We start from the raw sequence: 24,565 nt of genomic DNA, 5'->3' as shown, positions 1-24,565 counted from the left end.
AAGGCTTGCTCTGCCATCCTCCCCACCATGGGCAATAGGCACTGGCATCTCCTGCGTGGTGGTACTGACCTTACCGGCAGTCCCAGCTGTGGGATAAGCCTCCAGGTGGGGAGATGCGTGAGGGAAGAGTAACCCTGTCACGGCACTTCTCCTGCACTGCTTCCCAAGGTCTTTCTTGCATAGTCTCACTTCTCTTTTTTTTCTAGGTAGATGAAAAGGTTTTCATTGCTCTTGAGAGGCTGCGTTCGTTGTACAGTTTTAATTGCATTTGGACTGATGTGGAGAATTTCTTTTGAAGATAAGCTTTTAGTAGTGAGCGTCTTGACTGACAGTTTATTCTGAATACCTTTTCAATTTGAATATAAATTTCCAACTTTCTTCTGCTAAAGGACACATAATATTTGCACTCCCAGCTTTCACTGGAGCCGTGTGAGTGGCCTACACAAATTGAGGTATACAAAATTCAGTAACATTCAGGGTAGTATGTTGAGACAGAAAGAACTAGTTATCATGGCTGTTGCCAAAATAGTGGTCAAAAAGGACATTATTATAATGGCCACTTTGCTCTTCATTTGGTATAGTTGATACAGAATTCAAGCATAAGGCAAGCTGAAAGACTGATTTTTATTTACTTATTCATTTGTAAAACTCTTCCAGCAGTTCTTGAAGTAATAAATTTACTTCTAGAAATTACTTGAAATCTAACATGAGTCTTCCTACAGTAAGATTTGTTGGTGAGTGTGCAGTGAAAAAACCTGAAGTAACATGCTTAAAAAGAAATTGCATGGATTTAGTAGGCATAAAAGTAGGCTCTGTCATCATGCTTATCAAAAACCTCTTGCTTTTGTGAAGATCAGGCTTTTATTCTTAAATATATTCAGCGATATTCAAGAGGCTGCGTGTTGGTCTTAGAGGTTATGAGAAAAGCGTGAATCACATGGACGCCTGTGACTTCTATGTGAGTGATCAGTATTTTGTACTGTTACCAGCAATAATTAATACAAACAAAAATACCCCCAACCTGCAGGCTTTCCACACCATCTGTCTTGGATCAAGTTGGAGAAATGAGTGGATACTGAGTTTTGTTGTTGTGTTGTTTAACCTGGAATTGTTTCCTAGTGTTGTCTGTAACCAGCAGTACATATTTGAATCCTGCCCCCCCCCCCGAATGCTAAAGCAGTCTTATTTTTAGTCCTAAAATTTAAGACTGTAAATGACTTAAGTTTTTATTTTCTTAGATGTGATAATGATGAAGTAGAATTTACAATGAATATTTAAACTGGATTTCTTTCTCTGCATCTTAATTTTGAAATCTCTTGATTTTAATTTTGGTAGTATGGAGATCAGAGAACATGACGTAGGAATTGGTGTGGGGGTGTGTGAATAAAAAAAAACAAACAACAAAACCCAAAAACTCACCAGAGATCTAACATGACTACAAGGCTCTATTTTACAGGGTTTCTCTGCAAGTCCAGGGTTTGGCTGGACACTTACCATTGCACAGTGATAAGTTGAGAGCATGTGATATACTGTTGAAGGGAGTAAATTTGAAGGGCTGAGTTTTTTTCATTAGTTTTTCAGAGCCGTATTCATTATTTACTTGTGTGTAACTTTTGGATCTCTAGATGTCCAAGTAAGAAAAAAAATGTGTGGCATAACGCAGACTTTAGGTGGTTACGATTAGCAGATGCGGTGCAACTCTCAGCAGCAAAGCTCAGAAGACTCTTAAAATACAGCAGCAAGAAATGTAGATAAAGTTCATAGTGGCAACAAGTACACTAGCATTTTCCAGTCTGGAGTTTTGCTGAAGTTTCATGTGGGTTTCTATTCGGTCTTAAATGTCTGCAATGCACTTGGCTATGAATGGCAAGGACAGTTTACTTAAAATGAAGGTTTCATTTTGCAGTCAGAGTATTTGTCCTGAATAGCTTCCTATTTTCTCTGAATGACTGCTTTTTGTCATGTGCTGCCCAAACAAATAAATAAAGTGTTGATAATCTTCTTGCACAGGTCCCCAGCAGAGAAGACAAATGCCTTTTTATTTATATAGGGTTGTGTGTGTGTATAAGTAAATATTTATACATAAATATTTACTTAAAGAATACATGTGTAAAACACCACCTATAGTAATATAGTCAGTGTTTTACATACTTATATAAAAAAATGCATCTATAGAACACCCCCACCTGGAACTGTATAAACAAATCACGTAAAAATGATATTTAAAGTAAAGTAAATTAATACAGTGTAGTGTTTCTGTGTGTATATATATGTAATTTCATAATGGAAAATTAAAATTGAAAACGTTCTATGTTCTCATAAGCTTTATTAGCTTGTGATAAAGATTTTTGTCTTACTATAAACAACTGTTCCAATTTATTAACCGATGTGCAACTCCTTCAAAATGTGTTCCTTGTTTTCTGAGGGTTTTTTATTGGACTTTTTTCTACAGAGTTTTATACTTTGGGGTTTTAGCCAGCAAGTGTCTGGCTTGAAATAGATGTCTGCTACAATATTCCCTTGATGTATAAAAGGCAAAATACCCACTAGGATTTACTAATGTCTCCTATTTCTGTTTTATTTCTTTGTGCTAGAAGTTTGTGTTGGACTAATCCTGAGCAGTTCTCCCTCCATTGCGTTAAAGGCATATTACAATAGGACTGTGCTTTCGTTGATCTGGAGTAGGTCTGAGCACCATCAATGTATTAGCCATAACTGGTTTAATTGTTATTTTCCATGCACTTCAGAGCATGCTTATTTCTCTGAAATGAGTCTTTCATATGTTCAATATTGTGGTTTTTCCTCTACATTACAAGAGGAATGTGCCATCAGCACTAGTGTCTTTATACTTAAAATGTGAATCCCCTTTTGATGTAGCATGGTTGAGTTGGATAAGATTTTGCACCTTGATGCATTTGTTCTGTGCTTTCTCCTTGGGTACTGAGCTGCATGCTCAGAGGAGAGCTGTCAGAAGTGTAGCTCTGAGTCCTCAGCTGTTTTGGCTGCCAGTTATAATGCTAAGAGAATTTTTTTCTTTTTTTTCTTTCTTTTTTTTTTTTTTTAAATAAATAAAATATGTGACTCCTAAATGTGGCAAAACTTTCTGTGGGCAGTGGATGTGGTGGCTCTCACTGCTGCACTGGTTATCACCTCGGAAGTGGACCTCTTTGTGGAAGTTTTTGCAAAGTGCCAGGCTGGGATGGCGTTAATGTGAGCTATGCTCCCTGGACAGATGATTTGTGTCAATAAGCAACACTCGCAGTGTCTGAACTTGCCTCCATTTGCCTCTTTATTTCTGTGGTGTGGCTTATCATTATCTCAGTTCTTTGAAACAGGTAGGTTATTTCCTACGTGTTTATGCATGCCTGGTTTGTTTCTGGGTAGGAGGCAGTGAAACAACAACTGGTGTATCATAAGGGCTTCAATCTGTAGTAGCATTTTCTTCCCACTGGCTGTTAGTTTTTGACAGATGAGTTTTTGGTTGATGCTTCCCCTCTTAACACTCTCTGCTTTCACATGTGGGAGTGCTTCATTAGTTGCAATCAATTCCTTCTCGCCGCTGCCATGTATGAGGCTCTTCTCTTTTTTTTTTTTTTTTTTTTTTTTTTCCTGTGGGAAGGACTTCAAGGCACAAAGATCAAAATACTTTTAAATTACCCAGTATAACATATTATTATGTTTGTATTCCTAAATGGGATGTTCTGGAAAGCATGGGGTGATTGCATCATGTTTGACGCAGGAAAGGTATATCCCGTTAAGAGGGACTAAATCATGGACCGTGAAAGCCTTATGAAAACAAGATTATGCAGATCGGTGCTACTAAGGTTATTAAGGAGATGGATGTTCAGTTAACTGAACTCATTTAATCACCTGCAAATTAATAAAAACAATCCTCCTTGGAAAGGGAGGAAGTACACCTTTGTATGCTCTGCAGATGTCTTCAGATGTATGGTCTTTACAGTATGGGAATGAACTTCTTTTGAAGAAGCTGAGCTCAGTCCCTTTTGCCACTTCACACTTCAGCTCTGTTAGAGAAAACTAACCCTGCGCTGTTCTGGGGCTTGTTCAGGTGGCCCCAGCGATAAAACTTACTTTTGTAACTTTCCAAACCGTTTATTCTGAATGAGACAGGCACTTGAAACTTATGTTCTGATGCAACTCATGCAGCTCCTAAGGTGACGCCTGGTCAGCAGTCCCAAGTAATCACCTGCTTTGCTTGTGGAGTTCATGTGTGTTGGCCATCCAAAAAACCCCAACCCCATGACTGGAGGAGAGACTACAGACTTGCAGCTTCCCAAAGCTGAAGCAGCCATACAAAGTTCACATTGTGTTTCTAGCTACACTTTCATTCCGTTCCTATTTCTGTCTCTCCAAGAAATAAAGCAGGCAGTAATTTTTACCCACTGGCATATAGTCTCCCAGGGAGAAACCTGGATTAGTTCTGTAAGCTCTCTGAACAGAAGAATAATCTTCAGAGAGAAGACAGCCAGTTAAAATAAATAGGGCTCTAAGGCACCCTGGCAGCATGAGAACACGGCTGAGGTCCTTGAGAGAACTCTTAGTGAAAGCTACTAATTTAGGGTCTTAAATATCTGCAGGCGTTCTGGCACTGGACTGTAAATCATTTTCAATCACTTAAGTATTCAGAAAGCATTTTTTTTTTTTTTTGAGATTGCCCACATTCGTGCTCTTGTGAATATAATTTTAGTTGTGATGTCTGAATTATTTTGCCTTAGTCCTTTTGACAACTTGTTTTTTGATGTTGTGACATTATGTCCTCTCCAAATGAGAACACTAGTTGTCTTCTGTTATTCGGGAAGCACTACCCATCCCATCTCGGTGACAGTCTGTTCACCTCTTTGTTCTCTTCAAGCTTCAAGTGCCTTGGAAAGACAAAACCAGATGCTTAGTCTTCTTAGATGCCAATAGAGCTACACTTGCACAGAGTAGTTTCTTTAATACTTGTGTGAGCTGTGGGTTTTGACTCCTTTTAATTCCAGTAGGTATTTCCACATTTTAACTTGTATGTCAGTACCTGAATAAAATGTTTAAGGTACATGTAAAATACATGAATTGTATTGGAATTTATTGCTGTGTGTACAGTTAACTGCTTCCCTTTCACAAAAAGTCCAAAATCGGGGATCATTCTCTCTAATACCTGCTTCTGAACTTGCAGTAAAGATGAGGTAGTAGTGTTCTGTCAAAAATTAAAGCTGAAGGCACCTTCTGTGAATTTGTTTCTGCTTCCTTACATCCTGCAGCAGTTGGGCTGCTGTAAGGGAAGAAGGGGGAGAGGTAGCAAAGGTGAAACCTGCTCATGGAAGAGCAGAGCTGCAATAAAACCATGATCACTCAAGCCGTGACAAGTGAGAGATGGCACCAGGTAATAACCCTTCTGGCATCTGCATGTGGAAACTGTTCCTGCTTATTAACAACCTGTTCTGGGGCAAGCGAGGGAAGCTGAGGTTTGCTGCTTCTGCTTCACTCCCCTGGTCACTCTGTTTAGTGTTGGTTGATTGAAAAATTAAAAAGCACATATCCAAAAGGCCTATGTGTTGTGCAGTTACCCTATTTTATAAACCTAATCCACATTTTCTGATCCTTTTCTGTATCAACGCAATTGTGTCTAAGAGTAATTTATACTATGTGGTGCCTCTTCTGTTTTTAGCAGCTAACATCCTCTTGTGCTCCTCTGTAGGTTTGTAGCTCCGCATTTGGTGTATGAAAGGGTGGATAGTGAGTGGTGTGTGTGTGTGTACATGCAACAATTCATTTAAAGTGCAAAAGCAAGTGTGCAGGAATTTTAAATTTTTTTTACTGTATTTCAACCTTTAGATTTAATGCCCTCCACAAAAAAAAAAAAAAAAAGTAATAATAATAATAAGAGAGAGCGAGCTGAAACCATTTGTCTTTTTCGTAAAATGTGAACCCATGGGGGCATGCTCAGACACATTTGCATAGAAAGAAAACTCAAACTTTGTGTTAGTTTTTTGTTTGACTGAATTTCTGAATGTGGGACTACAGAGATACACAGCTCAATCACATTAAAGAATATGTTGTTGTCAGGGTTACTGCTGAGGATAAGTAGCAGAACTGAGTGTGAAATGCGAGAGATGATTTTGTGGGTTTTTTGCTGGCAAAATGGCTGAATGCCTATTGGCTTTTCCTATGGGCTACAATGAGTCAAAGTGCTAATTTGGGTCTGCCTCAGCCAAGCCACTGCCATGCTGCAGTAAGGAAGCTGCTGCGTGTGGAAGGAGAGGGATGAAGCAAAGCTGGAGGACCTGGGAGGACAGGCCAGGAGGCATGGGTATCCCTTTTGCCAGGACTAAAGTGGTATCTGCTGTTGGGGTCCACAGCTAGACCAAGAAGTATGGTTGGTACTTTGCCTTGCGCTCTTTTCCCTTACATGTTACCTTTAATTACTAGGTTAGAGCTTTATAAGCAGTCTGTAAGCACCTTTAAAGTTATGGGGAGAAAAAGGAGGGAAATGGAAATGTACAGGAGCAAGTGGGAGTACAGCCTCATGAAGTGAGGTGAGGGCAGGCTTTCCTGGCAGTGATACATACCAAAAGACTCTGGTAATCAAAACTTTTTTTGACCTAAGCTAATTTTGATCCCTGCTTGGTTTGGAGAAACCCTTTAGCTTATTTGCAGGGCTGCCTCACAAACTCTTATAGCTGGTTGTGTCAGTGGTTTCCACTGCAAATGCTGCATTAGGGTTCTTATAACTCAGCTGTGTGAAGTTGATCTGGACTTTAAAATTGGCATGTATATTCTTGATTTCGAAGCAAGTATCGAGGCTGGCCAGCTAATCTGTTGGCTGTGCAAATAATATTGCAGTAGTAAAGACCGTGAGGAACACGATACAGCTCTCAGTTTCCATTGAGTGCCGAGGAAGCTTGTTTGGCACAAAGAGCAGGTGCTGCTGTGGCTTCCCCCCACCCCACCCCACCCCTCCATGCAGAAGTGGGAAGCTGGACCTTAAGTGTCCCAAACCTGTCTGGAGTGTAAGCTGGGTTTTTGCATCCTTCCCTGCAGGGATGGAGGTGAGGGAAGGGCTTTGGCGAGGTGCCCTGTTAGGTAGGGCGTGCTGGAGCCCACTGATGTTCTATTTGTGCTGGCGGTGTTCGGGTGCCAGACCCGAGCGCGCTGTGCCACCACCCACGTGTGTTGCGTGGGTCTGGGGCTCCCCAGCAGGAGCCTGCTCAGCCGTGTGCAATTCCTGCGAGGGAGCTGGTGCAGCTGCCCAGCATAAGCATGCACGCGTGCACCCCCACTCCCCCTTGTGTTTTTTGGGGCAAGCTTGCATTTTCCAAAACTACAGTAAGGGCTGCTTCTTTTGCAGCAATTCACCAAAAGGGGTCTTTCTAGTGTACTTTGAGCTCTACGTATGAGAGCATGCTGTTAGGATACTGGCTAGCGGTGCAAGGTGGTGCTTTGGTCAGCTGAAATCAGATAAGGTAGTAACAGATAGTAAGTGTAAATATTAGCATAAATTGTGTTATAGCAGGGAGATAAAGCCCCTGTGGTTTGCATGTTTGTGTGAAAAGGCAGAGCATTATTTACAAAGAGAGGTTGTCTGATGGCTTATTTTGTGATTTTGCAAAATTCTCTTGTAATGCTCTTTTTGTATGTGGGTGTGTTGCATTTTGGTTTTTTTGCCTCTTTAAAATGCATTATCATAGGGAGAAGGATGTAGACTGAAAGAGAAGCAAGAGTGGTAATGATACAAAGACCATTGTCTGGTTGACTTCTGCTGTGAGTATTCACGTCCTTAGGCTGAATTGCTATAGCTAACTGCATATCAGAAATGTTCGAGGGGTAAAAATTAAGCTAGAGGGGATGTCAGACAGCCCAGGGAGTTTCAAATTGTGAGCAATGAATTACATTCTGAGAGAAAGTTGCAGGTGATGTTGAAGGATGCTTGTGTGATGGGGGCGAACGTAATTTACTGTCAGACCATGAAACAGCTTCTTTGGGAAAGTGGTTGTGATGCACTATCATGTGAGCTGGTTGCAGCTAGGATTGATTCAAGGCAGGCAGTGTGGAAAAGCAAAAGAAGCTTCCATCTCTGTCAAATAGACCTGTGTCTTATGAGTAACTGCAATGTAAGTATTTAATTTATTACTGCATAAAAGCTAAATAATGACAGTTCAAAAAAAGAGATGCTTGTCAAGTTTTCTTCTTAGACATGAGGAAAAATAGATGGTTATATATTAATTAGAAATTAAGCTGCAAATTACATTGATTCAGAGATAGACACACATGTATGTTCACACATGCAATTTCCTTGGAAAGAATCTTTCAAAATACTTTATTAAAGCTTGAGAGTAAAAGAAAAAAAGCTATTTTTCTTGCTTTGTTTTTTTTTTTTTATTTTTTAATGTTGGTTACTGCAAAACAAAATAATAGGCTGGTTAAAATGTGGCTCAGGGAAACAGTCCTATTCCAGTTTGTGCTGGACTGTGTGCTTTTAAAAACCTGAGGCACAGAACTATGCTGAGACTACTTTTATACTGTTGCCTTTGAAGTTCATCCTGGACCAAGAACTGCTTTACTTTTGTTTTATCTCCATTTGGAATGTGTTTTAGGACAATATTTGCAGTTTTGGAGTTCTGATGTGTAAAATAAGAACAACTTTTTTTTTTTTTCTCCCCCCTCTGAAATCTAATATTAGATGGGTGATTTTATTTACGTTTATTAGAAAGTGTCCTGAGCATCTCTGGATGGCATAGGCTGGCTTTTGGCCATGAAGCTGATTGCTGCTAAGGGGCCGAAAAGAGGTTTGGTTTGCTGCTGGGGGCTGTGGGAGTGATTGGCCTTAGCAGGTGCCTACTAAAATGTCTCTCCTACTTGCCTCCCCCTCTGCCTGCAAATGAGCTTCCCAGAGTAGAGACATGGAGCTGAGTAGGAGGAAACATTTCTGGTGTGGCAGTATTGTAGCTTTAAAGTGTACTGTGTAACATTAAAAAAAAAAATAATATAAAAAAATCATCCCCCTTTTTGGTAGCTGTAATTCACACTTAATTTTAAAACCTGGCCTCATAATGTCAATACAGAATTAAAACCGATCCATCAAGAATTTGAAGAATATTTTTGGTGCTTAGAAGTTAGTTTGATTCATAGCTGGCCAGTTTTATAATTTTAATGCTCTACTTTTCTGTGCATGTCTTGCTGCATTGATTCCATTTGTTTGCACATGTACATTCAATAAAGCTACGTTTTAGGGATATACTTTTTTTTCCAAATAGGAATTAAGCACTAGGTGTTTTTTTGCTTTTGCCCATCAGTTTGCTAGTCTTTTGGTATTTAGTGTAGGTAATATTGCAGCTCCTTGGTGACTGATGCCAGATAATTTTACTAAGCTAAGGTTAAATTTGAAATTTAAGAACAAAATTACTCATACGGGACCAAAAAAACCCCAAAAACAAAAACCCCAAAAGGTGGTACAAAAGCAGTAATGATTTATAAAAAGATGTAGGGAACTAATGTATAGGAAATTTTGAAATGGTATTTATATCTTCTGCATCTGCTGCATTTTTCAGACTGTAAGTGAAAAAAATGAAATAAATGGAGTTTGGTTCCCATTGTGCAAGGAATATGGAGAGCCTTTGTTTTAGTTTTGGTTTGAATATGTACACAGTTGTACATACATAATCCCCAATATGTATATGAATTTATTGGTTATAATAGTAATGCACAGTTACAGAGACTAAGAAGTGTCAAAACAGAGACTCCTGGGGTATAAATATGTCTGCAGTCCGGAAAAGATCCTTAATTATTTCAAATGTTCTAATTCCTCCTGCTGTGTTCAGTGTAGATGTTTGCATTTATATACCTGTTCGTGTGATTATATTCCTCATGCATTTGTGGTAAAACTCTGCCCTTGTAGCTTCAGTCCTACTTCATTCTAGGCACTTCCCAAGCCAAGGATGCTGGCTGGTACTCTCAAGGAAGACTCATGCTCTGGCTGAGGCTTCCTAGAAGTATCAACCTCGCCTCTCTGGGTTAGTCAGATCTCTTATCCAAAATCAGTTGGTGTTATTTGGAAGTCTTATCCACTGTATCTTGATTAAAGAGTTTACTACTTTGACATCCCTCTGTATGTGCAGTTCTTCACATTCTTGTCCAGTAATTTGTTCGGATGTGTCTGTGAGAGCCTCATTTATAAGGTAGGTTTAGTCCCCTGCCTGCACGACAGGTCTTGCAGACATTGCCAGGGCATGTCATGTTTCTCAGGACCTGTTTTCGCCCCGCCCCCCCCCCCATCTCCAGGGTGTGCTTTCCAGCCATATTGTTAAGGGATTTTCAGTCAGGGGTGTTGCTGAAATGGTTTTACAGCTGTCTCCCATGTGTGCTTGCTGAGAGCTTCGTCCCCAGTGCACAGCAGTTAGTGAGCTCTTGGCAGCCAGCCGGTTAGTTGTGGGTTGCTGTGCGTTAGCCACCGTTTGTGGCACACTTGCATACGTTCAGAGGAAGCTCGATTTTATTCACTTGGGGATTCCAACCACAAAGCACAGTGATCCATTTGACCTTTAGCTTTTAGTGCCCTTACGTTCCTTTCCCTTTTCCAGACCTTGCTGACAAATGTCAGCATGCTGTAACTTGTCGGTTTAGGGATCTGTTTATGGCAGGTTCCATCCCTCACCCAAAGGTTTGAAGAACTTCCCTATAAATAGCTATGTTGGTCATACCTTTCTATATGCCTGTGGGGTTCCCTGTTCTGTTTTTTTTTTTTAAAGTAGCTGGATCTCTTAGCTCAGATTTGGTATGAACACCAAATTTTGGAGGAATTTTGGCTTAGTTGTTGAAGCCTTTTTTAAAAGGCTATATAGAATTTATGCAATAAGCTACGTATAAGACTATACAAGTTGTAACTCTTACAAATTTAGCAAGTCAAAAAGTTTTTCTGAAATCAGTGCATCTCCTTTTTCCTTTGTCTTCTACTTTTCTTCCTTGCATTGGGACTTGCTCTGCTAACTTTCCCTTGCTAGTGCCCTTTGGTTTCGACTCCGGGTAAAATTGCTATATTGACATGTATGCTGAGGAACTGGCCACTATTCTGAATCTGAAGAGATGACAGGTCTTCCTACATCTCAGGCCTCCCCTTTCACCAGAATGATCAGGATAGTTAGCATCGGATTAACACCAAAGGGAAGGATTTTTCTGCTTTTGTTTGAATTTTTGGCTATTGTTTTCAGTTGCTAGATTGCTACTGCATATGTTGGTGGGACATAGACTGATGCTGAAAAATGCCAGCTGTGATCCTGAGTATGAAATTTCCTGCTTTAAGTCTATAAATTGTCATGTGATAAACTTTTCAAGTATTGCATTTGCCTTGCAGCATTAGGCAATACTTTTTCCTCAGTTAAAGTATTTGTCTTCGGATGCCTTACAATACATGTGTCACAGATATCATGTATTATAGTCTCTGAGATTTTAGGAAAGCCTTAACCGTATCAGGTCAGCTGACGGGACACTTTCCACAGGTTTACTGACAAGTGACTGTTCATACACAAACAGAAAGACTGAGTCCCTGGTACCTCGTGTGTTACTACCCCTTTCTCACAGACAGTTTTCGAGAGCTCAGCTCTCCTGTTGAAAGGACTGACTGACTGTACTTTGTTGTTGTCAGTCATTGTCAAAAGGAACCACAAGGAACCGAAACTACTTGGTCCCTACTGAATTAACTAGAACAGAGGCAGTTAAAAAACAACAGAAATGAAAGCCTTCCTTCTGCTTCCCTTTGAGAAGCCACTTGCTGGAGTGCAACTGTGGCTCAAGGTGAACTCCACTTCTGGAAATAAAGATTAAATAATTGCACCTCTAAACTAAAAATATAGCAGTTTCTTCAAGGAATAGATTCATGCTTGCAGACAAATGAAAGAGTTGTGAGGTTGTTCTATGGCATGGAATGCCCCTTTGGCTAGTTCAGGCCAGCTGCCCTGGCTGTGTCCCCTCCCAGCTCCCCGTGCCCCCCAGCCCTCTCGCTGGCAGGGCCAGAGAAACTGAAAAGCCCTTGACTGGGTCTGACCCTCACCCAGCAGCAACCAAACCCACCCGTGTGCTGTCAGCAGTGTTCTCACACCAAACCCAAACCACAGCACTGCACCAGCTACTCAGAAGAAAATTAACTCCATCCCAGCTGAAACCAGGACAGAGGTTTTGTACGCACGACACAAACAACCACAGCTTCTCTGCTGTAGAGTAGGAAATACAACTGGAAACAAAGAGGGAACTTGCACCATCCAGGACTGCTCTTTGCAGCCGGCTATGTAATGACTAACAGATTGAGGACCGGGGATATAAATCAATGCGTAGATCTTGCCATGTGTTGCTTCATTCCTGTTTCTGTTTTGGGGAATAAAGCTAGTTGAAATTCAGTGGCGTCAGATGAAAAGATTAATTTATTGCTCAGTTAGGGTCAATAATGTGAACTTTACAAAGGTTTCTGTTGCAAGACTCTTACAAGTGGACCAAAGGCAGTTGAGCTGAACTTTGGCAGTGACCTTGATCAAAGAGACAGACTGCTCAAGAGGCTTTTCTTATTCTGGTCTGAATATACTGCGGGTCACTGAGGGCTATAAACCTACTGAGAGAAAGGCAAAACAAAGTCCTGTAACCGGTCTGCCTGTGATGTTGAACTTTTGACTTTCTAGTAGTTGCAGCTGGGAAAGAAGTCAGCTTCGCTATTAATGAAGTCTTCCATGCATGTGACCAGTCATTGACAAATACATAAACTTTGGAGAGATTGTGTAGATGGAAAATCTAGAACGGAAAAAGCTGCTTTACAGACTGCCTTCTCTTGTGAGAAAAATTTCCTATATGAAGAGAGAAGATGCTGGAACTTGGCATTCAGGAAACAGCACGTGCCTGTCCCTGCTTGTGTCTTGCTGAATGTAAACAGCTTCCAACCAATAAAGTAGAAATGGAGTTTGATTTTGAAAAACAGGCAATAATGTGCAATATTTTTTCTGTTATTCAAGTGAAGTGAGAACAAGAACCTATAAACATTGCTTCACTAGAGAGAAAGATAGTGCAGCAACTTTCACAGGCACATACTCACAAAGGAGAAAAGATATTGGGCGTGTTTTGTTGTTCTTTTGTGGGGTTTGGGTTTTTCTTTCTATTAAACCAGCACTGTGAATAAGATACTGTTGTCCTGTGTTCAGAGAATATAAACATAAACCATCCAAGTTTGTCATTTACCATTCTTGTGATATTTCAGCTTAATGATGGTGGCAAGGCAGCCCGAGCACACGTGGGGATAGGTGATGTGGTTCTCACCATTGATGGGATAAGCACAGATGGGATGACTCATCTAGAAGCACAAAACAAGATCAAGGCATGTACAGGCAACTTGAACATGACTCTGCAAAGGTAAGACACCTTTTCTTTTACCCTTTTTTTTCTTTTTCTTTTTTTTTTTTTTTTTAAGAAAATTAATTATCATAGTAACAGTTGTTTGGAGGATAAACCCATGTAAGTGGTTTGGCAAAGTGCAATTTCATTTGGCAAAATTCCAATTAAGTGGCCACAATTGAAAGGTATGCTGCTGTAGCCTGAAATGTGTCTTGACTTACAGCATTTTAGAAAACTTAATAAATGTTAATTATGTGAGTTGACAAATTTGACAAAGACTTTTTCCAACCTTCTATCACCTGCTCTACACTGAATGAAGTCTAATTCATCTTCCGTTTGAGCTTTGGTTTTTTTAACTCTCTTTTGTAACGAAAGCCAGGTCTTATCTAGGTTCTTTTTCCCTCCCTGGACTGGCTAGGGACACTTCTTTTTTGGGTCAAGTCCTACATTGTCAGATGTATTGGCAAGCAGTATGATGGATTTAAACAGTTAACCCCTGAGTTATATGGATGAAAGTACTGCAGCTCAGAGTCACAGAGAGAGGTTTCCTGAAGTGGTACTTCCATTCCGCAAAGTAGCGCCCTCCCTTTGCGAACTGCAGTGTCTACTATAGAAGTTACAGCTTGGTCCAGCTTCATTCCTGAAACGTGCAGTTTATTGAATCTCGGCATACCTCTGTTTGCCTGGGACTATGTTTTGGGAGGGGCTGAAAGAAGGGAGCAGGTTGCTCACATGCAGGTTGTTGGAACTGAAGCAGAAAGAGCAGCAGCACAACCAAGAAATTCCTTCAAGCTTTCAGAAGTCTCCCAGGGCTAAATACTGGCTTTTCTTAGAAGACTGCTATTTTTATTTAATGATGTGAGTGAGCGTCTTGGAGGAGGATTGGTCTCTGAAGCCATCACATAATGAGAACCATATTTTCTTGTTATCAAAGAAAACAGCAGTTGCACCCCGTGATTGCCGTTTGTGCTAGCCTTCAGCAGTGGAAAGTTTCTAGATGAGTGTTGGTTGAGTCCCGTAACAGTATCTCTGCAGCAGTTACTACCTTCTGGCAAATTATCCTGCCCTTAATGAAAGGACCATCTCTCTGGGTTCATCAGTATAAGAATAGAAGAGATGACATGGTTGTAGGTCTGTCAGATGTCCAGCTCTCCAGCGTGGTGGTGCTTGTTCTCAGCCCTAAGTGATGTGTAGTGCAACAGTGGTGGGAGTGCTTTCTGTAAGAGGCTAGAGTTCAGCCCTGCTTGTTGTTTCTTGTTTTTCCTGTTGTTCTTCTGTGCTTTGGACCTTCACTACCCTTAACAGGGGATTTCCTTTGCTCAGACTCTGAGGAAAGATGTATCTTGTGGCATGGTTCCTGCCTAGGGCACCTTCCCAAGTGAAACTTGTAAAGGTGGCATTAAAAATTTCCTGATGAAACAAAGGTATTACACCAGCTCATCAAAGGAATCACTTATTGTGGTAGAATCTAGTGTGTCAGTTGCTTTTCTGCCTCCCGGTGAGGCAGGCAGGTCATTTAGAAACGCACTTTCCAGGAGCCCACTGAGTCACTCCAGTGAGTGAGAGTGTAGGGCTTTGCCCTGCTTTTTCCTATTGCCATAAAATGATGGGCAGGGTTAATATCAGATATAGGAAAGGAATAGCAGGCGTGTCTCGGTCGTGCTATAACTTGTCTGAGGCTGCTTCTGGCTGGGTGAAGGGATGAGTGGTTTGAAAATTAAATTAATCATGACTTAGTCTGGTCCCCTCCCGTTCTCACCCTTACTATCCAGTGTAGCATCTGACTCACCAGCGTCGGCTACCTGACAGCTGAAGGCTAAGCCAGGATCAGACTAGCAGAGATCAAAGGAATAGCCTTGGTTCCGGCATCTGGGGGTGGCACAGATGTCCTCTCTTTTGGTTCTGCTGGTTTGCAGTCCCATGGCCTCAGCTGTTTTGAATTCTGCCCCGATTCCATGAAACCAAAGCTGTAGACAGTGCTTTCCCAGCTCCTCTGCCTGTGAAAGCTTCCTTGCTCTGATTGCTGTTTAGCAGAAGATTTGCTTTGGTTGTTTATTTGTTCTTTACAGCCTGGAAGAAAGTCATGCTTGGAGTCAGACTGGCTTGTGCTGGCTGTTTATGCTCGTGCATCCAGGGAAGGACGGCTTGGGAGCATAAACAAGGTGGCAAGACGAGCCATTTTAATATTGAGGGATCTCCAAAATTATATTCTTCTCTTCCTGCCTCTTCTCCTAAAGCAAAACCAAACCAAATAAAATATTCTGAGCTGTTACTGTTCGCGTGCAAGGTTACAGCGATGCTGTCAATGCAAAACAATGTTGGCCTTCACAATGTGAATTGGTGCCATAGACAGGAAAATCAGGCGTATCTTACGGTTTTGTTTTACTGCTTTTAATTATCTTTAGGGATATTTACACTTCTCTGAGCTTTTATCTGCTTCCATGTAGACAACTGATAGCTTGAACTATAGCACAAGAATGTTGAGGTTAGTCTTGAAAGAGCATATGCATTCTTCGAATACTGCCCTGGTTTGCTGCTGCTTTAAAGGAACACAATGGTCTGTTGGTTAGTGGTGTTACTTTGAGGTCCAAGAAAATCGGAAGAGTGTTATGGCTTGAGCTAATGGCTTTTGCACTGTAAATATGTCCCTGTGGTCTTTTATGAAAGATGTGAAAGAACTCAGTTTGATCAAATTAGCTGTAGGAACCAGAATACATTTTCTAAATTGAATGTGGTACACTTTTGGTGGTAGCACCAAGTGACCTTTAGTCACAATAAACCATAACAAGTACTGTGCACTCATCTGTAGATGGCTGCTTTACTCTTGATCAATCATAATTTGACACAGATTCATGTGGGATATGTGGAAATTAATATAGTCGTCTAGACTGAAGTAGTATGCAAAGATAATGGCAACACAGGGAAAAATTACTGGGTATACCACCAGCCTCACAGCATGTCGGATGGGGCTGGCTGTGCTGTTTGTAAGGGAAGGACTAACCAAAATCAGTAGTTATTTGAAAAAGAAACATGGTCTTGCTTTGGCTTTTTAGGGGCTTTTTTTGTGTGTGTTGTGAGGATCAAAATGATACTTGGTAGAAAAGCAGCGGTATACCCTAAGAATTAGCAGGCCAGTGAAACTGAGTGGTCCTGTCTGAGGCTGATGGGTTCCAGCATCCCAGTTTGCACAGTAGCCAGGGTATGGTGACAGTTTACCTTTTAAAAAGCCATGAAGGAAATGTTGTGAGCCCACATGGCAAAGTCAAGAGGGGAAAATCTTTACGATCAGCTTCTTTATTATAAATATTTAACTTGATACGTTTTTGTACTGCTGCTCAGGTTTTCACTTGACTTTCTCTATTCTTTATGTGCAAAGCGGAAAAAATAAAATGAAGAGAAACAAAATAAGGTTGGTTGGTGCTTGCCTGAGAGGGTGGAAGGGATATTTGAAGCAACGCCTTCAAAAACTTTATTTACAGGCTTAAAGCAATATATTTATGGAGGCAGATGCGCATGTACCTCTTGTGGAAAACCAATTTAGATGTTTTTGTAGCTTGTAAGTGAAAGTTGGCAAAATGTTTGAAGGGAGAATAAAAGCTCCCATTTTTCCCATGAAAGGCAATATCACAGGTTGGTTTTTAAGTACAGAATTGTTCTTTGCCACTGAAAGGAACTGGAATTTCAGCTGTCACAATTGCAATTCCACTCTGCTTGGAGATTGTTTAAATACAAATAGATAAAATTGTTCTTGCCAGCCACGTACACCAGTAGGTGCCTAACACTTGCATATGTTGGCAGGTATTTTCAGCTATATGTCTTTAATTAGTTCTGTAAACAAGTCTTGCTCTTTACTATGAGATGGTATTTTTTTTGACTTGTGGAATAATATTCTAATTTTGGCATGTTATTTGCTCATTTTTCATGCTAGATATGGCTCAAAAATATGGGGTGTGCTTTTCTTTTTTCTTTTTGCAGTCTGTGATTTTAGCTTCTCAATAGGTTGTTTTGTTGTGCTTTTTTTTTAAATAGGGAATTTTCTTTGTACGTATCCCTCCTTCCCTGAGATGTTGCTCTTTTGCACCCCAATATTTTATTTTCAGTTAAAGCCCTTTCCTGGTTCCCATGAGGATAGATGGAAACCAGATGCTTGCTTTTTGGATATATTTTCAAGTTCAGTAACTTAGCATGGACTTCCATAAATAAATCTGTAAGTTGCTGAACAACTAAGAGCCACCACCTATTTTTTTAAATATTATTTTCGGGGACTGTTTCTCCAGACTCCTGCCGTAATGATTCTTTGGAAGTGAGAAAGATAAAGAACTGTGTATTTCTCCTGTTGTGTGAGATCATGATACCCATGAAACTTCTGGAAAAAGTGTCAGTGAGCAATGCAGGCACAAATACAGAATAATACTGAAAAGCCTGGAAAGATTTTTTTGCTGTTATAACATAGAACTTATCTCTAGTTCATAAAACACATCTGAACAACTATAGTGTGCTTTATAAAGGAATTTCTTTCACCTCTCCTTATGGATATAGTGATTTAGGAGAAAAGGAGTGGGGATTGCGTGGCTTGGGAGGTGAAAGGAGGATTCTCAAGGTTATTTACCTCTCTTTATTGTGGTGCTTCAGAAATCTTTTTGGGTACAGTAGGCTGGCTGTAAGCAGTTACTACAGTTCTGCTTCCAGCTCTTTGATGAGTGACAGTACTATTTTCACAAATGAACACAGGTGTTACAACACAATAGATGAATTTCTGAATTTCAGTGATAGCTATGGGTTTTGGGCTTGTTTTTTGTCATCTTTATCCGCACTCCCTCCCCCCGCCCCCGGCCCTTTGAAGGCACAGGATTGCCCAAGTGTCACAGGTGAGGTGAGGACCTGCTGGATATTTCTGACGTCCACGTTGACAGGTCTCTGAGCCAAAATTCAGATGAGCTGTAAGGCTGGTTCTGCAGTTGGTAAACCCAAGTATTAAAAACTGTGGCACTTATTTTATCTGCCTGCCTGAGTATGAATCTTGATCATACCGTTCTCCCTCATCTTTTTGGTTTTTCTTTCAGGAAACATGAAGTCTAGACTTGTAGCTTAAGAACATCTGAAATTCTCATGATTTGAGGTGGGGTAATAAGGAAAAAATGTTATGGATCATTTCATTTTTATTTCTAAGGTCATTTTTCAAGTTATCTAATTCAGAAAGGGTTTTCTGCAGTAAGACTAGCTCAATATGCTTTTTACTTACTATTTTTATTGTTCCCAGTCTTGCTTTTATTGGAAAACAATATGATGATATTACCATTTATTGTGTTGAGAGTCCTGCTCTGCTTTGGAAGAGAATGCACGGAGGAAGAGCCTTTTGCTGTGTGGGGAACGTATGTTCTGACAATCCATGGACAAAATGGATACTCCTGTTCCCATTTGGAAGATGGGGAGGTGAGGCACCTTGATGTAGACCAGGTTTTAAGAGACTTGAGTCCTTTTGCCCCTCAGGCATTTGAAATATTGCCCTAGTGTAGGTTAGCTGTAATGTATTTAATTTCTCAAAAATAAAACCCAGCAGTGCAGGGAATGGCCCCATGGAACCCAAGAGCCAGCCTTGGTCATTGTTAAAGGGGGGTCTGAAGTCCTAAAGTTTAAAAGTTGTCTCCATAGAAAGGTGAGAAAATAGTGTAACTGCTAAATCGAATGGCAGGAGAGGCTATTATAATAAAAATAAGAGGAGTGAGCAGAAGAATGCAAGTACAGAAGGGATTTTGAGCTATTAACAATGCAGGCTTCACTTTAGATGATGGTTAAAGCTCATACTTTCAGGTTTATGAGTACTGGGTTCACTGGGGTGGGTATTTTGTTTCCATAAGCCATATAAGGATGAGCTTTAAGAAAGCTATGATAAGAATGCATTTGGAAGTCTTATTTTTCTCCAACTTTGGTTTACTAGTTATCATCATTTCCCTTACATAGGCATTCTGACTTCAGTTTTGTTTTCCAGTGATGTGCTTTTTTAGCATACAGAAGAAGGTTTATTGTCCAGTGCCAGCTGAACGGAGGCAATAAATTGGTTGAAACCATCACAACTTATGAGTAATTTTTTCTAAAGCTGAAAACAACTTTTTTTGCTAGAATCCTTTTTTCTCTAATGTTAATTCTTGCATAACTTCCTTCAGGGATGTCAAAACTGAGTGTTGGATGATTAAGGAAATAAACACCATTATCCCTTTCTAATTGAGAGAGTTGAGACACAAAAAATTACAAACCCCTTAAGTAGGGATCATATGGCTAGGAATATATAGACAAACTGTATTTATAGTGTAGCTGCTACTCAGAAACCTCAGGCAATTTATTTCTCAATGCTAGATTGTTACTTTCAATCATTAATACGAGTTGTCAATAATTACGACTGAAAATAAACTAGCTGAAAAGTAGTGCCTTCCAGACAGAGGGTCACTTCTCTTATTTTGGCCATGTCACTGAGCTCTGAGGTGGTGGCTGTTCCAGGAGTTGCTCAGGGGAGCCCCATGTAGCCCTGCGAGACTGAGCATTCCTGCTGAACTTTCCGTCATTGACCGCAGACCTTTTCTTATTCTTGCATTAACCTTTTTCTGATCCATTGCTGATCTTAAATGGTGATGGCCTCCTCCCTGCCAAATGCCAGCACTTCAGCAACTTGAAGCATTAAAGCTCTCCAGTGAACTTTTTTTGGGGGGGGGGGGGGGGAAACCCCAAAACTGTTGTCAAAGTTTTTGGTAGCCTGTAAGGTCAAAGCAGTAGAGGTTTGGGGAATTAATCTAACCAGCTTAATGATGCAGATACAGATCTGCCTTTCTCTGCATATTAAAATTCCTGAGTCTTTCTTGTTTTATCATATTATTTTTATGGAATTGTGTGTTTTCAAAGAAGCATTCAGGTTACAAAACGCCAGGTATGCAGAAATAGGAAAATGCAGTAATAGAAAAGTCTACATTAAAAACAAAAACATATTACTTTGGGCTGCAGAAGAGGACCTGCTTGACCAAGCAGGAAAAGTAGTAAGATGAAGAATGCAATATGGCTCTCAGAGTTTCTTGGTTAAAAGTATCTGGTGACTTGTTCTGTGATCCCCGTCATGATCTCTGTGATCTCTGTTTCAGCAGCACTCATTCAACGTATGTTGAGAAGCTCTTGCTGAGGTGGAAGGGGAGCAGAGCCGTGCCAGTGGAGCTACTGGGGGCTCAGCCTGGAAGGCAGGTGGATGTGAGGGTTTGCATAGGCTGCTGGCACCGGCCTTGGGAGCTGTTTTCGTTGTGGAAGTGTAAAGGACTGCACGTGCATCTGGTGGGGGGCTGCCTGCCCGGTCGGACCCTCGCCCTGCCCGCGTTGGGCTTGCCTCGCGTGTGGGTTGGCTGCTGGACGGGGCTGAGGAGAAATGCCCTGCAGAGCTGGGGCTTTCCTGGCCTGCCGCACGGCCGGGCTGGCTGCTGACAGACGTTCGGTACGTAGCTGGCTGAGGAGGAGCTGAACCGAGGTTGTGAGCTTCGTGGCATGAAAATTGCCAAGTGCTTTTGTCAGCCTGACCTTTGGGCTGGGAAATACCCTGACCTGCAGGGCCAGCACTGCCGCGCAGTGTGCAACCATCCAGCGCTGCTGAGAAACCTGCTTTTACTCTGTAAATCTGCACAATCTGTTTCCGAGCCGACGTTTCTTTGAAGTAAATCCCACAAACTCTGTGCAGGCTCTTCAAATTCTTGTGAGCTCCATGAACGTCAGCTTCAGGACTTGGAGGTGAGGTGCTGCTGCTCTAGAGCCTGGCGGTTCTCACCCCTCGGCTTGGCTGGTGGTGTCTTATTGAAGATTTTCTTCGCTCCTCAAAGCGTGGGCTGGTGCCTTCCCAGGCCACTCCTGAGACAGTGTAACTGCTGTGTGCGCCTCAGGTATGGGGTGACAGCTGACCTGAAGTCTTCCAGGCTCCTCATACCCTTGCATCTTGACAGGAGCTTTTCTAGAGCTGGAAGGGTTTTGCATGTGGCTTTCTATGCTGTCCGTTGCAGTGCAAGCAACTGAGTCAGCTTAAGTCCTCCTATTTTATCTGGTTTTGAAATTAAGTGGCACTGGGTAAAACGTCTTCCAAAGAATTCAGAGCTAACGAATGGTGCTGGTTTCTTCTTTCCATGCAAAGATGTCGTAGTGGAGCATGCACTTTTTCTTTGGAGGCAAAATAGAAAGCTTTTGCTCCTAATTTAGCAGCTGAGCAGGTTTTGCTAGCTAAGCCATGCCTTTGGAAAGCCTGCCCACAAACTAAATTAATGGAAGGGTACAGCTCTTGCTTCCAGCTGGAATTCAAAATCTTTTGTTGCTCACAGCACTTTGCTGCATGTCAGCTAGCAATTAGGTGAACCACAAAACATGCTGCAGCTAAGTGAACCTGACAAACTAAAGGCTTGCCTGGAAGTTCAAAGCAAAGTTGCTGGGATGAAATGGAAGGTTGCAGTGTAAAACTGGGGTTCAGTGACTTCTGCAGGATTGTATCTACTCATCTGCCAGGAAAACTGGTTGGAGTGGGGGCTAGTTAAGCAATAGCAGCCTTCCTTATGGTGTGTACTTCAGAGCCTTCCTGGGGATCTTGGAGCTGCAAAATATCAGGATTTGTAAAGGCTGTTCAATTTCTTGAGGTTGATACAGTGTGTGGTGTAAGAACGTACATAAAGATTGTGGACAATGGCAGGTACCAAAGAAAGATAATTATTTACTGAATGTGAAAACGTTTCCTTCAGTTTTAAGTGTAAAGACATTTTCTTTCCTTAATTTCAGTTGCAACCCCACCCCATGAATACCACTGCAAGGCGGGGGGGGGGGGGGGGGGGGGGCGGGGGGCACAGAAAATGAAGCAAAGGAACAGCCCTGGAATGAAACATTTAAGTCAGTAAGAGTTAAAGAAGAGACATGTAATGTGGATGTGGTTTTATTTTATTCTTTTCAGTTTTAGTTTTTTTGCCCCCAGGGAAATTGCAGCTCCGAGTGATATTTTCTGCAACTGCAGCAAGTAAATCATTCTGCTTCTGGGGTTTTGTCTACATACTGTATCATGGTGGGCTGAACCAGAGGGCAGTCAGATTAGGAAGATATTTCAAAACTCCACCTTCATTTGTATGAAAATAAGGAGGCCATCATGTAGTAATTGACACTCATAAGCTGGGAGCCTATACATTCAATTTGGGGTAAAATTTCAGTGTTCTTACTCTTGTAGTCCAAATCCTTGATGGAATAAGGGCTGGCCAGTTGAGAGGCTGTTTGGGGGGATAGCTCGGATGTTATAAATCACCAGAGCCTTGTAAGCAGCTGGGTGGGAGATGAGTTGGGGCATCACTGGAGGGTAGTGAGTGCTTGTGGGAGGAGGTTTGCGTGTCTTGTGTAATCTGAGTCCCTCACTGAAAATGAAGGGAGAAAGTGTTGGATCCCAGAAGTTCCCACCTGTTTCCAACAGATCAAGTGGCAACTAAAGGGCCTTAACCGCTGGTCTTGCTTTTTTATTTCCTTAACCAGTGAGAAATGTCTGTGCTTCTGCTTTGTACAAGTCATATAGCACAGATATCTGACAAACATGACAAAATGTAATTCTGAACTTTGTATGTTAATTTGTGGTTTGCTTGTTTGTTTGTTTGTTTTTAAATTGCTTATGTTCGGACAGGGAAGTAAAGATGTTCGCTGTAAGGTCTGAAACTGTGCATGTCTTTCAGATATGTTGGGACTGGCCAAAGAATAAATGTTTATCATCTATTGTTATTATACAGAGTGTGTTCTTTAATTCCTACATTTAAGATAGATATGAAAATAATTGCCTTCCGTTATAGTTCCACTATAGGGATTAAACCACTCTGATGTACCATATGAGACTTTTTAAAAACAAAGATTCAATCACTAAAACAAAAAATATACAGTGAAAAAGTTTATATGAGTTTCAAAAGTGGTTTTATACAAGCAGATCATTAGAAAGGTAGTAGTTCTGGCTCAGTATTTAGACGTACAGTAGCTTAGAAGCCTATTTTCTCTCAATTTTAAAACTAAACTAAACCTAATCTGTATTCTAGCTGAGGTCTGGCATGATTGATCTGTCTCTGAAGACAGGAACAGTGATGAATTATCCAGATATATTTTATGTGAAACACTGTACTTCAGTAGGAGGTGTCGGGAAATGAGATTGTTATACTTGATCTTGGCATGTGCTGGATGGCCAGCGTGCCTCAGCACATGAAGTGAGGACCACTTTGCAGTGCCTTGCCTGGGTAAAAGACCAGTTTAATAATAAACTGCTGCTTGTGATGTAAAGTAACTTCCTGCAATACCAACGGTTTCCTCTCCTATCTTTCAGAATTCAAAAAAGCTTGTTTTGAGGGAGTATGTCTGCAGGCAGCAGGGAATCACCTGATGTACTTAACTTGGTTTGATTTATACACTCTCACTGAAAGCAAGGGCTAACGTTTGCAAGCTGAAACTTTATCCAGAAAAGATGTCTGGGTTGATTACGGTGGTAACTATCATTACCGGGAGTCTGATGATAATCTGCAGGTTGCAAACTCCTCAAGTCAGTTTTGCTTCTCTTTTTAAGTTGATTTACGTTCCCCGTGTTGAAGTGTTTTCATTACTATTGAAGGGTGGAAGCAGGACATGCAATACATGCTCAAACATCCCCTCTCCGAAGAGGTGCAACTCTTCCTAAGCAATCTTTTCATAGCATAGATGCTTGTAAGTAATAGATTGAATTTATTTCCAAAACATTAAATATATGTATTTCAGGAACGCAGGAATAAAACTAAGCTAATCTTTGTTATAGAAGTCTAAGAACTCTCTTGAAAACCACAGGAGTTAATTTTGCGGACTGTTGATACGTACGTGACGTGCAATAAAGATTCTATTTAATGGGTAGAAATGCCAGCTTCCTACGTGAGGGGGAAAACGCAGACTCTCAGCTGACAGTGCAATACCAAATCAGCCTTTCTGTAGTCATTATATCCCAGGAGATTTGGGCTGCGCTACCGTTTCCAAGAGCTATAGTGGCCGTAGAAGTTTGGTCTGGGCATTTTTTATTTTTCCTTGTCTCTTCACACAGATGATACTGAAAGGCATGTGGTTGTTTTTTTGGATTTGTTGGGGATTTTTGGGGGGTGGGTGGAAGTTGGTGTTTGGGTTTGGTTCAGAAGGCAGAAATTGAGCCGTTGAATAGTTCAGA

General features: G+C 41.1%; 1 protein-coding gene across 9 annotated transcripts in view; it reads left to right on the top strand.

Moving 5' to 3' along the window:
• The window catches only part of PDLIM5 (PDZ and LIM domain 5), a 132,997-nt gene that overhangs the window by 28,023 nt on the left and 80,409 nt on the right, over positions 1-24,565 (top strand). For all 9 annotated transcript variants that reach the window (XM_055722273.1, XM_055722198.1, XM_055721915.1 and 6 more), the window contains one exon: positions 13,232-13,383. In XM_055722273.1, coding sequence (XP_055578248.1) covers positions 13,232-13,383 — 152 coding nt within the window. The remainder of the gene's footprint in view (positions 1-13,231; positions 13,384-24,565) is intronic.

Source organism: Falco cherrug, chromosome 1, assembly GCF_023634085.1.
Source record: "Falco cherrug isolate bFalChe1 chromosome 1, bFalChe1.pri, whole genome shotgun sequence".
NCBI classification, from domain to species: Eukaryota; Metazoa; Chordata; class Aves; order Falconiformes; family Falconidae; genus Falco; species Falco cherrug.
The sequence above is the reverse complement of the archived record's forward strand: the minus strand, read 5'-3'. Positions and strand labels throughout refer to the sequence as shown.